Source organism: Notolepis coatsorum (assembly GCF_963971535.1).
Source record: "Notolepis coatsorum genome assembly, chromosome: 13".
Taxonomy (NCBI): Eukaryota; Metazoa; Chordata; class Actinopteri; order Aulopiformes; family Paralepididae; genus Notolepis; species Notolepis coatsorum.
Genome location: NC_140177.1, coordinates 87,857,697 through 87,875,679, shown reverse-complemented (window position 1 = coordinate 87,875,679; position 17,983 = coordinate 87,857,697). Strand labels below are relative to the sequence as shown.

Genomic DNA, 17,983 nt, shown 5'->3' with positions numbered 1-17,983 from the left:
CTGATCTAAATATCACCCATACTACATAAATCATTTAACGTCGGCCACGGAATTATAAACGACCCCCCCGCCCCCCTCCGTTCACCCGCGGATGATCAGTCATAACGCTTAGGACCATGTACAGTTGAAATTTTTTATATAACGTTGATCGGTATCAAACGGCATTTGATAATCTAATATATGCATTTATGTCTATATCTCACGTTCTAGGAAATACTGCAGAAAACGATAAAAACATATTTATACTCTAGACGGTATTTTCGTATGAATGTGTGAATGAAAAAGTAAAACGTTCCTACATCCTGAACGATAGCTAATCGATGTTGAATGGGCCATAGTAATGTCAATTTAGCAATACAATTAAAAAAGTTATAGCCCTGCAAAGAAGGTGAACATCTCCATAGACTTATAGTACTGGCAGAGAATGGTTTAGGATGATCAAAGTGGTGGCAGAGAATGGGTTAAGCTTGTTTTTGTTTTTATTCCATTTTAATATCCCGGATGTTGTCACAGAGCTGTATTTTGGCTGGAAAAGGCATATTGGGACTCCGAAAGTGCAGTACCGGCCAGATCCTGGTATTGGCACTGTCTCGAGAATGCAGTTTCCCCTGTTGCAGACCGGGTGTCACTTTTTTTTCGCTCCGGGTTAGCTTTTCTGTTAGCCTAAAGCTATGGCTTCACCAGATCGCCTGGAATACTTTTTGCGACGCCGAATTCAGTATGCAGTAAAGGAATATAACATCAGCCAATGGACATATCGATCTACCAGATGGCAATCAAATAACTGGGAAATTCTTTTTGGAATCCAACCGGCCACAGGTAAGAGCGATTTGACGTCAATTTCAGCCTGATCGGGCCTTGTTCTCATAGCCATCCACCCGGTCAGCGTATGATGTTGCAATAACGAATGCCGTTATTGGTAATCAATAATCAGAAACGACTTCCCCCGCCCCCCCCCCCCCCTTTCATGCGTTCATGGTGGAACATGATACCGATCATATGCATTTTGCCAATCGATTTAACGTTATTAGCTTTGCGCCCTATAACTAGCTTTGCAGGAATTACCCCAGACCATTCCGGTATATAGTTCATATTAACAACGCTATAAAACGGGAACGTTGGGGCACCCCAGTGGCGAACCACATAGCGCGCTCAGCCGCGACACAGCCGACCCGGGTTCGATTCCCGAACCCGTCGTTATTTGCCGAATGTCTTCCCCCCACTCTGTCTCCCATTCCTCCTCTGTCTCTCTCTACTGGACTGCCCAGTAGTAATGAAGCGATAAAACGCCAAAAAATTAATCTTTAAAATAAAACGGGAACGTATTGATGAAAAAATTATTTCTTTATGGCATATTGAAGGGAAGGTTTATACTGTCAATTGACAATGACAATGGACACATAGCAATAATATAAAATATAGATTTAGCTCTACAAACAACCTCACGCACAGTGAAAACTTGTAATGAAAAGCTGGCCTCATAGTATAATCCAGCGGTTCTCAAACTACGGATTGCGACCCAAAGTGGGGTCGCGGGTAGGTGACAGTGCATTGGCAAAAAAAAAAACTCTGATAGTTTTCCACCCGGCAGCTGTGTGTATTTGTCATGTCTCGCGACTCTCGCTTCTTGATCAATGGAGGCCGACACACGTATTCCAATACACATCTCACTACACCCTGCGCATTTATAATCACGGGAGGGGGGGTCTGGTCTTTTGTGTGTAATTTTGTGTCGCAATTGATAGGTTTGTTGTCGGAAGCGGTGCTGGTTGGCCGCGATGAAATGGGCTCTGCCTCTGATCTCGAGGCAGAGTATTCGCCTTTGTTAACTCTGAGAAGAAGTGCGGATTTTCCTTGCAGACAAAAACAACACATTGGCAGAGAAATGTGCTGATAATGCGCTGGAAACTCTGTTAGTGGCACTCCAGGATAATCAGTGGAGATTTGGGGGTATTTACTCAGCTTGATGGCTTTTTGTAGGAACAGAATGCAGCCAGGAGGCGCTCAATGATCTTTCGTGTGACGAGCTACTGAAAGTAAAGTTCACTGGACAGGCCCTCGCAGTTCTGGATATCAGTCCGGAACGAGTACCAAGTGTTGTGTAATGCTGCGCTGATAAAGCGTGTCCCCTTTGCGTTTCAGAGTAGAAGCGGATTTCTGCCAAAGCGCACGTGAGCGCATTTTCTTTTCATGTTCTGGCAACATATTTTGGCTAAATATGCCTCGTTTTATAAATGGGTATACAGAAACAATTACCTGTGACCCAGATAACCAGTAAGATAAGTTTTAAAAATAATTTGAAAAGAGCATTGAGAGAAAAAGAAATTAGTTTACATTAAAGAAAAACACAGATACTGTAGTTTACACTGTAAAGATATGACTGTCTGAGAGTTTAATCCCTTTTATTGTATTTTCTGTGACCTGATACTCAGTGTACTGTAATGCTATTTGGAAATATTTTTATATTTTTATATGTAGGAATATTGGAATATATTTTTAAATGTATGCTACTATAATGTTATGTATGTATGTACTGTTTTTGTTGTGTGTGGACCCCAGGAAGACTAGTTGTTGCTGCGGTGATGACTAATGGGGATCCGTAATAAAGATAAAGATAAAGACCCGTTTTCACGGAGATATAAGCGTTTGCCCTATGTGTGTATGTGGCTCTGTGGCTGTGATCGCTAGGGATGGGTACCTTTCACATTTGAACCGATACCGGTACCGGTACCTGTGAATCGATACCGGTACCCAACGGTACCTTTTTTCGGTACTTTAGTCTCAAGAAATTTCATTTACCTACCTCAGTCGTAAAAAAAAAAATCCAAACTTCAAATAACTACAATTTCGACAGTTTTCGGCTTGTCATTGCTCCGACTGCTTTGTTGTTGAATCAAGTCAAATCATAGGTAAGCATATATTGTGAGTGTGAACGTTGACATGAAAAGAAAAAAGTTAAAAAAAAAAAAAAAAAAGTAAAAAATAAAATTACTAAAAAATATTTTTTTTTATTTAAAAAAAAAAAAAAAATTGGTTTCTCACTTGATTCGATACTCGGTAGTACCGACGTGTTTCGGTTCGGTACCTCAAAAGTACCGAATTCGGTACCCATCCCTAGTGATCGCTGAAGAGGAAATGAGAATCGATTTTTCAGCCCGCCTCTATAGCGTGCATAAGTACACATATACTATCGATAATCTAGCGTTTATTTGAAAACTATTCATAAATAGGCCGAAAAATCACGGAATCTTTATATTTTCCTTGAAAACGAGGGCTTTTCAAAATGCTATAAAACGAAAATGAACCGATAAAAAAACAATCCGTTTCGACAATGTTGACTGCAAACAAGTCATTGATAAACGACAGGCACATTAGACACATAGCCATAATTTAAAACATAGATTATGCGTTTTTTAACGCTATCATTGAAGTGGATGCTGGCACTCAACAGGGGTTTCAATGTTAACTGGCTGGCACTGAAATTATTAAGTGTGGGGTCGGCAAAAAAAATGGGGTTGTGGTATAAAAAAGTTTGAGAACCCCTGGTCTAATCCCAATGGCCCCGATGTTAACGTAGAGGGGGGCGCCGGTCTAAACCACATTTCATTCTTGCATGAGGAAGGATAATAACGATAATCTAGCGTTGATTTCAGGATGATTAGATACCGTAATTCCTCTAATAGTAACCGGGTCTCAAATACAAGCCGGGTCTCTATTAATGGCCGGGTGCGCTCTTGAGCTAAGCAATTATAAACCGGCCTCCTAATACAAGCCGGGTTACTAATATACTGAGCTGCATACTGAGCTAGTTACTTGATTTCACTTTGAAAACGTTGAAATGACCAGTGACCACCTGTAATTGCACTGTTTACTATTTCATACAGTACTTGGTTTCAATAAATGAACCCAGTACATTTTACTGGGTTCAAACTTACACAAAATGTTGATTTATTCATTATGATCAGTTTGAAAATTTGAAATATAGGCCTCCCTCTTATACAGGCCTCCTCCTAATACAAGCCTGGTACCCGCTACAGTTGAAACAAATACAAGCCGGGGTTACTATTAGAGGAATTATCAGGCGAAAAATGACAACGTGATAACTGGATTTCACTAAAGGGCTACTATCGCGTCTTTTCCTGGGATTACTCAGAAGCACCCAAACTATACTCATATTCAAAACGGTATCAAACGGAAATGTACGGATGAAAAAACAATCAGTTTTTTGCATGTTGACCAGAAGCAACTCACTGACAATCGACGGTGTTATTAGATCCATAGCTACAATATAAAATATAGTTTAAGCACTCGCAAACACGGCCTTCTCTCCATTGAACAGAGCGATGGCAGACAACGGCTCAATTCCCGGAAGGGGCGTGGCACTCAATGTGTTAAGAACATGAGATGTGAATGTACTGTATACAGTCAAAAGAGAATCTGGATTTGGGTATGAGAAGAAGCATACCAAAAAGAACATACATGAAAAATCCCTGTTATAAATAAGGCTAAGTTGACTTACGCCGAGACGATCTCCTCGCCGTTGACAAACTTAGCGTATGAGACGGCCTTCCTGTGGCCTTTAAACACCATGATGGGTTGCTTAGTGTTACGCAGGTCGTAGTAGTGGACACAGTGATCTGGGGGGGACACACAAATACAATAAGTAAGTAGTCAAATGGAATAGAGTAAGGCTGGCGTGAAAAACTTTAAATTGTGTTGTATTTGCTATTATGGATAGGACCAATAGGAAAACATTTGCACTGGGCTGTGCATTGCAAGCACATTTGTCCAAAACCACGAGAAAAAAAAAATGCATTTTCAGTTCACCTCATCATGTCAACCAATGTTTTGTTTTTTTGTTTGTTTTACATTTTCAAATTTGAATGAACCTTGAATATTGAAATTCAAACAGTCCTATAAAGTACAAATACAGTACAAATAAGCACAGCTCCACCACATTGTAGTGACTATAGTCTGCACACTGAAGGGCTCCTGTTAAATTCTTTAATCGCTGTATCAAAACACAAACGTCTCAAAACGTCACTTTAATACAGCAATAAAAGTGCTACTAAACTTCCGTTTTGTTGGACGCAGCATTCAGAGACTTGAAAGGGAGCCCTTCAGTGTGCCAACCGTTTCTAATGCTACTGGATTTATAACCCCGGTCACACTCCTGTGGCCACGTGGTACAGTAGTGCATGTTACAACTCTGATCTCAACATCCTCGTCAAGCCAGAGCTTTTCAATGTGTTTTTAAGAACACTCTGTTGAAGAACCACGTGTCCTGCTTTTTGAATGATATTGATCTCTTTTGGGCCTCAGTCCTAGTTTCCTTTGGTCAATGATAGCATCATATATATTTATAATGATAAAAAAAAAAAAAAAAGTGGCCCATAGCTAGATAATATTTTCATTTTGGAAGCTGAATGAGCTTCTCTTCCCCTGGATGAAATACAATTTAAAGAGAAACATTTATTTGATTTCAGAGAATGGACCAATATCTATTTTGCTTCGTTTCCCATCTACTTCTCATATTGCACGTACCTGCACAGCCAAAGGCCAGATGATACCTGGAGGTTGGGCTGAACTTGACACAGCAGACATTAGCCTTGGCCTCGATACTGGCCACGGAGTTGTCCAGGTTGGTCGACCACAACTTCACTGAAAGTCAAACAAGGCAAACCTTAACCCTCTTTGGACAGCATAAGAGCCCAGTGAAGGAATCTATGTTTTTCAATGTGTATATAATGTATACATCGGTGGGTGACAGCATCTACTCAGACGGATCTATAGATCTTAAAAGTAGCCGGCAGCCAGTGTGCGTTTCCACGGTAGAGAGCAGCAAGCAGGGTGTGCGAGTGCCAAGTCGTCGGCCGAGTTGTTCAACAGAGGAGATAACAGGCCGCTGGTGGGGGAAGGTTTGGTCAGAGCTATGGGGAGAGTTCGACATCGATAGAAGAGGACGGTTAGTGTGTTAACACTTTCCGTGCCACTCACGAGATTTCTCGGTTTTTTTATAGGTGGTTGAATGCCACTCACGAGATTTCTCTGAATTTTTTTTTTTTTATTTTTTTTTTAGCGATCTGAAAAATTATTGCATCACCCGAGCCTACCCGAGTATAGCCGAGGGGCGCCGGCGATCACTGTGGAAAAAAGCGCCCCCTGTCGTCTCCCAGATGACATAAGTGATTTTGGAATGGACTCAATGAAAATGAATGGGGAAAAAAATCCGGTACTCCACATTTTCCAGTTCACTGATCCAGCCGGGGTTACCAGAGTTCATTCTGGATCCTCAGATCCCCGCGGATCATGGAGTTCTACTGTATCGCGTTGGATCCATACACATATCGATTTTTTCGAATGGTGATCAGGAATTGGAATATACCAGTTGGATACCATCTGATGTCAGGTAAGGACTCTATGTTATCAGTGTTAGGATAATCAGAGTAAGTTTGATGAAGTTATAAGCTGTTTTGTGAAATGACCTCTTTCGGTTTCACTGTAAAAGCCCGTGAGGAAATCAACGGAGCGATTATCAGTGCGCGGCCGTAATGTGCTTGCGTGCACGTATAATATTGATCATCTAGCGTTTATTTGAAAACGATTCATAAAAAGGCAGACGAATATCAACGTTATGGAATATTCCACTAAAAGACGATTTTCATAGAATGCTCCAGAATGAGCTGTTTTTTATATCAAAACGGGGGCTTTTCTAACTGCTCTGAAAGGGAAACGACGCGATAAAAAAACAATCTGCCTTCACAGCACTGACTGGAAAATAGTATTTGATAATGCGATGGGCAGATTAGACACATAGCCATAATTTAAAACATAGATTAGGCGATATTAACGTTAACATTGGCGCCGATGGTGGCATTCAGCCGGTAAAACGGAAAACCAGGCGTGGCGCTCAAAGTGTTAAAGGTGACCAGCCGTTGCCATGGTAGCGTTGGTACCGTTGCTATGGGGAGAATGTTATGAGATGTTATGTTCCTTCCGGGGTAAGTTAGATTGAGACACGACGTGGAGCCGAGCAGACACCACAGAGACTTTGAGAGGATCCCTCCTCCCCTCGCGGGGGGGGGGGGGGCAGGAATGGAGTGCCACATCATCGCTAGCTTCAGCTAACAGGGAATGGTTGTTGGCTACAACAAGGCCTCAGAACCATCGGACAAATGAGAGAAGAGACAGTGGGGAATAAAGACGGTTCAAGGACATTACAGAACTGTTTCCATCTTGTGCAAAGTATGTTTATGAGAATAAACATCAACACCAGGAGAGGTATCCTGCTTCGCGTGTCTCGTTAATTATCTTTTTGAGTCGGATTGCATTAACGGGGATGAAACAGTTGTACAGCCAGTATGAGAAGGTCGACTTCGGAGTAAAGGCCTCTGCATGCTACAGAAACTTCAAAGCAACTGCAACACAACATCGACAAAGCAACGGTGTTGCAGACACTCTGCCTTTATGCTTCTGCAACAAACCCATTGATAACAAGCAGAAAAAGAAGCATTATTTTTTACTTCCGGTCGGGGGATTTCAAAATAAAAGAGCGACGTCTAAAAGCACCGGAAATACGTTTAAACGTATTTCCGGTGCTTTTAGACGTCGCTCTTTTATTTTGAAATCCCCCGTCCGGAAGTATTATAGTGTCTGTTGCTAGCAGCTTAACTTTTGTCGGCCGGTTCTGTGCTTTTTCGAGCTAACGTAACGTCATTAGTTTCCAATGGAGAGGAGAGAAAGACCTCGGCTCACATGCAGCTCAAACTACCTGTTGGAATAAATTAATTGATTGATGTTTAACTTGTCCCTGTGTGTGTCCAGTCATTTCGACTAGCAAACGTTGTATTTAACGTTACCTCAGGATACCATTGTATTTAGTTGGAGCTAATGTGGATAGCATTTTGAATAGCACCAATGCTAGCTGGCTGGCTACAGCTTTATTTACTAAATTATGGAGGCTTTTTAATCGTCAAGGTAAGAGAGGATTTGTCATGATCAACTGAAGGCGTATGCTATGGAACAATAATGTGCTTGGGTTTTCAGAAAAAGGCCAGCTATGTGACGCTAATTATTTAGCATCAACGCTGGCTGGCTACAACAATGGAGGATGGTATTCTCTGCGGGACCAATATTATTCTATGACAGCCCCGCCCCCATTCGCTAACCGACCAATCACTGCTACGCAATATCAACGCAACGGTTGTTTAGATTAGATTTTGGGGACATGTACGCAACATCCTCGCAACACAGTCTACAAGACCCTCTGCAACAACCACGTTGAAATCGCGCTGATGTTGTGTTGCAGTTGCTTTGAAGTTGCTGTAGCATGTAGAGGCCTTAAGAGATAAACACAACGCAGAAACTTCAACTTGTTTTTTAATGAGGAGTATCTGTTAGTTGGACAGGGCAGATGATGTGTACATCTTCATGTGTACATCAGATTTGACAGAAAAGTTCGGAGAAGATGAAAGTTTGGATACACACTAGTACTACCATGTACTCTACACTTGAGTACTACTATATACAATGAATTGAGTACTACTATGCACCATATACACGGAGTACTGCGACCCCCTCCCCCTGCTGTCCCCTTTCCCTTCTTTTTTACCATTTCCCCCTTTTTTTTTTATTATAAAGAGTTAGCTGTACCTCCCCCTTCCCCCATGCTGCTATGACGCCCAAATTTCCTCAAGGGGATCAATAAAGGAATATCTTATCTTATCATCATGGAAGTGATTAGCAGAGACTATACACACTGAATACTACTATGTAGATTAGATTCAATTGTATAGTCATTGCACAGCACAAGTACAATACACTGAAATTAAGTTGGCATCCAACCGGAGTGTAAAATAACAGTGCATAGCAATATACAGTAACATGTGAATATGTGTACGAATATACACCGAGTACTACAATACCCTATACACTAGGGGTGGGAATCACCAGAGGCCTCACAATACGATATTACCACGATACTTAACACTTTGGCGACCAAAGCCCTGCTGCGATTTATAGTCCAGAGGACCGAGCGTTGTCAACAAACCAATGTACTTTCTAACAGCTACAGTATATATATATACTTTATAGTATTGCTATCTGTCCATTCTCATTGTCACTTCAGTGCATAAACCGTGCCTTCTTAATGGCTTAAAGAAAATAAAAATCCATCGGTTGGTTGTCATTTTATAGCGCCGTGAATATAAGGTTTATCGCGGTTTTCGCCTCGTCTTTTTTCTGGGGAGCTAGATAATAGGCTAAAGGCTAGTCACGTTATATCAAACACCAGTTCTGCTGTATATATACAAATGAAATAAAACAAACTGCGTAGCATCCAGACTATTACAGAGCATCTATGGATGAAATGGGGGCGGCGAGGGACGCCGATTACTATTATTGGTCTGTTCATCTCACCTGAATCATTTTTATTGCAGCAAAATGGGATTTTCTGTATTAGTCATATTCAAACTTAACTGAATGCACACGTGTGTGTGTGTGTGGGGACTACTGTACTATTACAGGTATTGAAATGAACAATGCAACTTCCTTATACAAAAAAGATTTTTTTTTTTATTTATTTATAAATAATAAAATACCGTTGGCGTCCTTGTATCGATACAGTATCGCCACACTATACTGTATCGATATTCACACACACACACACACACAGTAGTGGCAGTAGAAGCCAGCTGTGGGCAGGGCTGCAACGCTCCGGAGACCTTTGGGGCTCACTCTCTCACATCCACCATGGACACCAGACCTCCTTCGTTTTGTTTGGTTACTTTCTACTCTTGACATTTTCCAACACAAGTCATGGACATTATGCAATCATCGGGGCTCCAGTAACAATTTCACGCCGAGTTACAATTTCACACAGTTACAATTTCACGCGGTCAGATTTTTTGCGAGTGCATGGGATTCACATTCTACAAAGTAGAGTACACGGAACCTTACGAAACGATCCATTTAGCGGTTATTGTGTTCCAAAAATGAAGCGGTTATTTTGATTATTTTAAAAAGAAAAAATGAGGAGAGAGAGCAGGCCGGTGGGGGGAGAGAGCCAATGAGAGGCTCAGACTCAGATGCCACCGGTGATGAAAGTGCAGGCGGAAAGCACCACTTTCTACCACAGCGGCTAACGCAGTACACATGGCTGCGGTGGCTCTGTGTGTATTGTAGGCGATGTGGGCCGTCCACTGCAGGCGACTCTAAACTTGTTACTGGGTCAACATAGTTTAAGCTTGGAACTTTGAAGTTGCACAATGACAGCGAGAAACACAAAACCTGCGGGGAACTGACACATGACCCGTAACACTGAGTCCTTCTCCACTACTTTTCAGCGGTTAGATGAGAGTAATCGCTCAACGGAGGGGAACGAGATGGTCATCAAGTTCAACAACACTGCCTATAACGTAGCGAAATCCAAATCCCAGATCACACTGATGAAGCAGTATGGCTTGAATGTGAATTCAACCTATGCCAACGACGTGGCCTGTGCCCAGTTTATAGGAGTGATATATCAGACAACCTCCAGGAACCCCTCCTCCACCAAAGTATGCAAGATCGTCTATGAAGACCATCCATATCCTAATTGGCCATATTGAGGTCGAACATACCCATGCAGAAGGGAAGGGGGTGTGTGTGTCTCATTTGTTTCCACAGAATAATAAATAATGATAATGAAAAATGCTCTATAAGTTAATTGTAATAACTCAATATATCTGATCAAATGTTACAGCAAAACAGAATCGTTGACAAAGAAATGCAAACATTCCAAGCCCAGCCACAGATAGGAGAGCCATTAGGAACACGGTCGATGGACTGAAGCTTCTTATACACCGCTGTCCGGATATGGAATAGCCTTCCAGAGCAATTTGTTGGACACATTACAGATGCTGGTCTTCAGGCCTTCAGAGTGCACAGATACCTCCTGACCACACCTCTCGTGGACTGCTGCAGTGAACCATATGCTTCAGGACAGTGCGAGCATTTCACTTGCAACAAAAAATTGTTGCATAATTTACTGACTATAGCCAAAATCTGCCAAGAATGAAAGATAGAATAGTTTTGGTTCTTGATATTTAATTTTCTACCCCACCAAAAATCAATAGTTACCTTTAGCATCATCAGAGCCAGAAGCTAGGAGCTTGGGGTCCATGAGATTGAAGTCAACGCTCCAACACCTTTTCTCATGCTCCTGAAATTATAAAAAGAAAATATTAAACTTTCAGTGCTTTTTAGCAGGCTTACATGATGATTAGAAGAAATTCTGTCAACAAATAAGTCATAGGATTTGTTGACTAATCGATTAGTTGATTTTGTCTACAAATCTGCACAAGTTTCCCCACATAACGTACGATAACACAGGACTTCTTCAAACTTTGTGCTTACCAGGGATGTGCTTAAAGCTGCTTAAAGACTTGTCTTCTTTCGCCAAATGGTGATCATTGTAACAACCTTGTTGATCATTGTAACATAAAACATTAAACTGCCTTGCTAGCACTATCTTGTTGTGACTAAGATAATTTGCTGGGGGAAAAAAGAATTTGGGCGTGGATTACTAGATTTGAACTACAATACAAAACTTTCTCTCATTACAAAAATTGCAAATAACCTACTCAGCATAGAAAATAACATAAAAACCGACTAACAAAAGTCTTGGATAAGTCGACTAAGATAATTAATGACTAATCAACTATAAGGAGGTAGCACTACAAAATAAGAAAAAAATATCTTGTTTTGGTAGAAAGATTTTAAAGACCAAAACTCCTTTGTCGGCTCCCGGAAGGGAATGGAGAAACATCTAGTTTGGCAAGTACCCTACCTGGTAGACTTTGGATCTCTGTCCTGTAAATCCATCCCAGAGGATGACGGTGCCCTCGTAGTCGCTGCTTGCCAAGAGGTTCTTGTGGTAGCTGCTCCAGCTGATACAGCTACAGGAGTCAGACACAACAGAAAAATCAAGAATAATTCACTGGCCAAGGTAAGCGAGCGACTACATTCTACTTGACGACTAGAATTTCTAATGTTACAACATAGACATGCATCCGTCAGTGTGTCTGCGAGTATGTGTGTGTGTCCGGCAGCATATCTTGCTAACTAAAGAGCAGAGGTGGGTGAAATGGAACGTGAATTGTGGAATATTTAGCAAATCAACAAGTATTTTATTTGAATAAATGTCCATCATTGTCCACTGAAATACAGTATTCAGTATGAAGCTCTTGTGAACCTTTTCAACACAGGTTCGTTGCTCAGAGCCTCAGGCAATCAGCACTCTGGCCCCCGTTTACAACATGGAAATGCATAGTGAACCTGTTGACATTGCTATGACTATGCATTAAAAACATTTATGCATGAATTAAATTCCATCATTGTCCACTGAAATAAGCCCCGCCCCCTTGTGCTTGGAACCTGTTTCTAACATGCTTCCTATCACCCTTATGCTTCCTATAACCCTTCCTATGCCTCCTGACATCCTTCCTATCAGGGCTCTACACTAACCTTTTTCCCAAGGAGTACATGTGCTCCTAAATGAAAAAAATTAGGAGCACACAAAGAAATTTAGGAGCACAGTGAAAAATGTTCAAGTAACAAGAGTTTATTAACACATTGACCGCCAGCAGCAGGGGGCGCTGATCCCCCTTCAGCGCCAGGTCTTTATTCAATGGATATAGTTTTAGACTGCGACATTTGCGAGTGCTTAAAATATATCTTATATTGGGGCGGCTAGGTGGTGTAGTGGGCAAGGCACTCGCCACCAATGTGGAGACGCTGGGTTCGCGTGTTCGAATCCAGCTCTCCACATTGTTTTCAGTTTAGCTGGTCGTCCGCAGTAATACACATTGGCCGTATTACGGGGAGGGAAACTGAAGGGTGGGGATTGGGCGTTGTGGACCGCGTCTCCTACAGGTCGGTTGGTGCGCCTGCGCAGTAGAATCAGGAAGTGTCGGGGGCAGCGTGAGCCTCCCACGCGTTACTCCTCGCCACTGAGAGATCGAGCTGCGCAGGTGAAAAGATGCGACTGCTGTTACCTCAAGTACCGGAGTGGACTTGTGCTATGTATGACTTAGTCCACATTGCAGCCGGCTTGTGGGAGGCAAGAAACAGCGTTCATGACAGGGGAGGGTTGAATTGGATGATACGAAATTGGGATGGGAGAAAAACATAGAAAATGGGAGAAAAAGTGGATAAAAAAAAAAAAAAAAAAAAAATCTTATATTGGGCACCCAAGTGGCGACCCATGTAACGCGCTGCGTCGCGAAGCGGCCGACCCGGGTTCGATTCCCGGACCCGGCGTCCTTTGCCGAATGTCTTCCCCCTGCTCTGTCTCCCGTTCTTCCTCTGTCTCTCTCTCTACCGGACTGCCCGGTAGTACAAACAAATACAAAAATCTAATCTTATGAATAGATAGTGAATAAACGAAATAACGATCCCAAAAACGAGTTAACTCGTTTCTGGCGCTGAACGCATGGCGGGCAATAACAAGTTAACTAGTTTTTGGCGCAGATTGTGTTAACAAACTCACTTTTTAAAAATAAATGTACATTTATATTGTACTGTGTGCTTGCGTGTGTATGTGCATGTACAAACGAAAACGGGACACACATCTGTGCAATAGCACATACCACCAAAGGCACTGGCCCACTGTGTGCGCAAACGGGAACAGGACACACATCTGTGCAATAGCACATACCACCAAAGTCACTGGCCCACTGTGTGTGTGTGTGTGTGTGTGTGTGTGTGTGTGTGTGTGTGTGTGTGTGTGTGTGTGTGTGTGTGTGTGTGTGCGCGTGTGTGTCTGCGTGTGCAAACGGGAACGGGACACACATCTGTGCAATAGCCCATACCACCAAAGTCACTGGTCCAATGTGTGCGTGTTGTGTATGTGCATGTGCCTAACTTCGCTAGTGTTATCAGCCGTCAATATAACGTTATCCGCCACAGTAACATTAGCTGCCTCGCCGGATTCCTCTTTCTCCTTGTCTCTCTTTCACTCAAAATAAAAATGAATGGGCTTCATGGCTGGCTGAATTTTTTGCATTGTCTGAATCAATGTATAACTTGCCTATGGTACCGTGACTTTCTTTTCCAGTGTGTACTGTGTTCTCATTTCCTTTCTCTCACATGAAACCAGTTGCGTCACCACAGGAAACTCTACTGTGATTGGAACGTTTATGCGGCTTGTGGAATGTGGGACTTGTAGTTTTTGAACAATTAGCAGCGGAGTGAAAAAAGCACTGCTGAGGTTGTAATCTTCACTCGCACACTGTGAGTAAATAATTTTTCCAGGTTCGCACACACATATTTTTAGGGGCAAATGCAAGTTAAATGCTCGCACTGTAGAGCCATGCCTATGCTTCTTAACACATCCACCGCCGGAAACACTTTAAAGCATTATTGCCCGCCATGCTTTGACCGCCAGATCTCGCTGTACAGCGTTATTGAGATCAATATAAAAGAATTTCGCCATGGCATTCATAATTCATATATACACCTCCGACGCTGCAGCTGGACCCTATAGGTGACGGCAACGACGGCTCAATACCGCTGCCTGGTGGATGGTCGGGCGAGTTACACACGGAACAACAGGAAGTGGCCGATGTGCATTAATTAAATTCATCCGGCCGTCAGACATTGTTGCAAGGCTCCCGACAGACACAATGTACATAATGGATCGCTTTATAAACTTAAGAATCGATATGATTTCGGCGTTTATTGCGACATACAAACCGGAAATGGACCTAGGCGATCGACGTCCTATACTTGGGATATTTCACCGCCAGTCTCTTTGACGCACGGTAAGAGGACACTAACGTTATTTTCAGCCCAATTGTAACTGAGGGGTACAATTCCCTGACTGTATTGAATAAGTATGGTATCATTAAACCACTACTGCGTTATGTACATTACTACTGGCCATACAGTACACAGGTATATGTGATGAACACCCCCACAATAACACGGCTTCACAAGAAATACTGTTTAGAATAATATTTATTAGAAGAGCACCAAGATTATCTTACATTACTTATCAAGATTGAGAGTTGCGCTTGTAAGGCGAAGAATGTGCATGAATAGGTCAAGAGCGTAAGTCCATGAGCATATTACGCAGGGGATAATTAATACCACCCGTAGCATAAGAATTATATATGGTACACTAGTAGGTCAGCTGGAGATACTAAGGGGGTTCCCTCCGGTTGTAAGCCAGCAGGGGAGAGGAATGTTCGAATGCAAAAGTCTGAATCAACGGGGAATCAATAAGCTCCAGCTACGGGAGGCGGTACATTACTCCCTTGATCGGCAGACGAAAGCAGCAGCTATAATCCAAGTGTGCGTGCAGCATGGATGAAAGCCAGCCAGCCTCCTCCTCCCACACAGCAGCGGGGAGACGGTTCTCTGCTCCAGCAGCCACAGTACCAAAGCAATAATCCAGCCGGAAAAGGCTCTGCATTCACCGGTGTAGATTCTCCGGTGCGCGGTACTTCACATTTAACTAGGTCGAACTTGACGTTATTTCACTAAGCTCTGACACTTTTACTATCCTATTGGCACGCGGTTCTAAATGCTCCATTTAGACGCAAGGTTGCTCACTTCACTTGGTCGTTGACTCGTGATGAAGGTAACTTGACTTTAGGCTAAGTGCTGCTGTATCCACCTGCGCCGTATTTATACGTACAGTGAATAATCTAGTGCCAACCTTATTTCTGTCTCGTATTACTGCGCAAAACCGGGCATGTTCAGGCATGTCTTAGCGGTGACTTTGAACTAGACATTGGGGGTATGGCCGTGGCGCCTAGGGGATCGCTTCCAATAGGAGAACGAATATTATGGTCCGTCCTGTACCAGGTAAAGGGATATTCCGTGTATATGTACAAAGAATATACAAGGGATATCAAACGATATACAAATATTATACATGGGATCTCAGGCAATAAATATATATATTCGGTTTAATCTGACCCTTTGTAACACCAATTGTTTATTCATTTCACTGCAAACCATCTGATCAATATATCGCCCATACTACATAAAGCCGTTACTGATGATCAGGGAATTATAAACGACCCCCCCCCCTTTCCTCCACGCATGATGAAGCATAACATATACGATCATATACAGTTGAATTATTTTTTATTATTATTATTTTTTTGCATTTTTTCAGCTTTATTGGTCACGCAGGACCGACAGAGGAGAGGGCGAACGGGAGGAGAGGTGGGGAGGACATGCGACAAATAACGACGGGAGCTGGGATCGAACCCGGGTCGGCCGCGTAGGTGCGCAAGGCACTATGGTATGCGCCACGAGGGCGCCCCTTGAATTTTTTAATATAGCGTGTATAGGGAATAAACGGCAATCTATCATCTATATATGCGTTTAGGCCTATAACTCACGTTCTAGGAATTACTGCAGAAAACGATAAAAACACTTATATTCTAGAAGGTATTTTTGTATGAATGAAAAAGTATAACGTTCCTACATCCTGAACGATAGATAATCGATGTTGAATGGGCCATAGTAATGTCAATATACCAAAAAAATTTAAAAAGTTATAGCCCTGCAAAGAAGGTGAGCCACTCCATAGACTTATAGCACTGGCAGAGAGGGGCATTAGATGGGTACAATGCTCGGCAGGCAATGTGTTAACATCCTTCCTATGCTTCCTAGTTCCTAACATGCTTCCCATCGTCCTTCCCATGCTTCTTAACATGCTACCCATCACCCTTCTTAAGCTTCCTACTGAATTGCCGTCTAGGGTTAGCATGCCAAACGCTAATGCTAATAACAATAAGGAGAGTGGTCTGTGTTATGTGTTTGTTTGTCTGTGTATCCGGCGTGCCGCCTGGTGGAGATTTGCTCTCTACTGAGCACACCTTCCTAGTTCAGGTAATTATTTTCTCAACAATTCTAGATGTTTAATAAAGCTACATATGTGAGATGCCATAGGCGACCTCTTACCTGATTTTTGAGTTGCATGTCATCTCGTTGACTGGGTAGTGGATATCCACGGCATCCTGGATCACTGTGCCATACTCAAACACCTTGATCTTCTTGGTCACGCCAGCAATGGCAAAGTAGTCACAGTCACGGTCAAATTCAATACTGAAACACAGAGAGGAATGTGGGGGAGGATGGAGTTAGTTTTTACTATAACTGAAAGTAGACATCGTCTCCCACATCATGAATAGAAAAAGTTTTACTGAGCGTTAATAGACTGTTGCATGATGCTGATACTGCAGTGACTGAGGGATATGATCTGGACAACAGCAAAAACAAGTAGGAAAGATGGTGGGAAAGCTGGAAAACGTGAATCTCCACTGGAAATAAATAGAATAGTGTTAAAAAACATGACCCAAAAGAAATGAGGGTACCGGTAGATTTATTGAACACATCCTACTCTTCGTCAGCAATACACTGAGTTACACTCAATACAGTTACGCACGTTTAAATTTGGGAGCTGCTCAGTACAACCAGTCTTATTGTTGGCCCAGATATGAGTTATGTGCCTTGCACTTCAACAGTGGAGAGTTGAGGTGTGAGACAGAGTGTTACTCATTCACTAATTTACTTCCCCTACCAGTCGGGGAATTGTGCAGACCTTCCGGTCGACAGGCCACTGCTCGTCTTAACTCCTCTACTGTTTAAATGTTTTAAGTTCTCCAATACCTGGAAACGATACTGGATCCGTTGTAGATGTCGCTGGCGTAGGACAGGGTGGCCAGCGGCCGGACAGAGTTGTAGCGTGTGAACTTAGACAGACACTCCATGAAGTCATCCAGCTGGTTCAGGTTCCTGCCTTCCTCTGAAGCCACAACAACACATGTGTCACAAGCACGATCCCACCCGTAAGTACTATGCATACCAACAGTACTGTAGTCCAGAAAAGACCGCAACATGATGCACAACAATTTCAACTAAATTAGGGCTGACCTGTCCTGAATGCTCCGAAGCTTCAACTCATGGTAATCAATGTTCATTTATT

The 17,983-nt window shown here is 42.5% G+C and overlaps 1 protein-coding gene across 2 annotated transcripts in view; it reads right to left on the bottom strand.

Moving 5' to 3' along the window:
• Positions 1-17,983, bottom strand: part of cop1 (COP1 E3 ubiquitin ligase) — a 72,770-nt gene that overhangs the window by 21,817 nt on the left and 32,970 nt on the right. For both annotated transcript variants that reach the window (XM_084327141.1, XM_084327142.1), the window contains exons 11-16: positions 17,668-17,803; positions 16,960-17,103; positions 11,828-11,936; positions 11,119-11,200; positions 5,545-5,661; positions 4,520-4,637 (exon numbers count right to left, since the gene is read on the bottom strand). In XM_084327141.1, the coding sequence (XP_084183267.1) occupies positions 4,520-4,637; positions 5,545-5,661; positions 11,119-11,200; positions 11,828-11,936; positions 16,960-17,103; positions 17,668-17,803 (706 nt within the window). The remainder of the gene's footprint in view (positions 1-4,519; positions 4,638-5,544; positions 5,662-11,118; positions 11,201-11,827; positions 11,937-16,959; positions 17,104-17,667; positions 17,804-17,983) is intronic.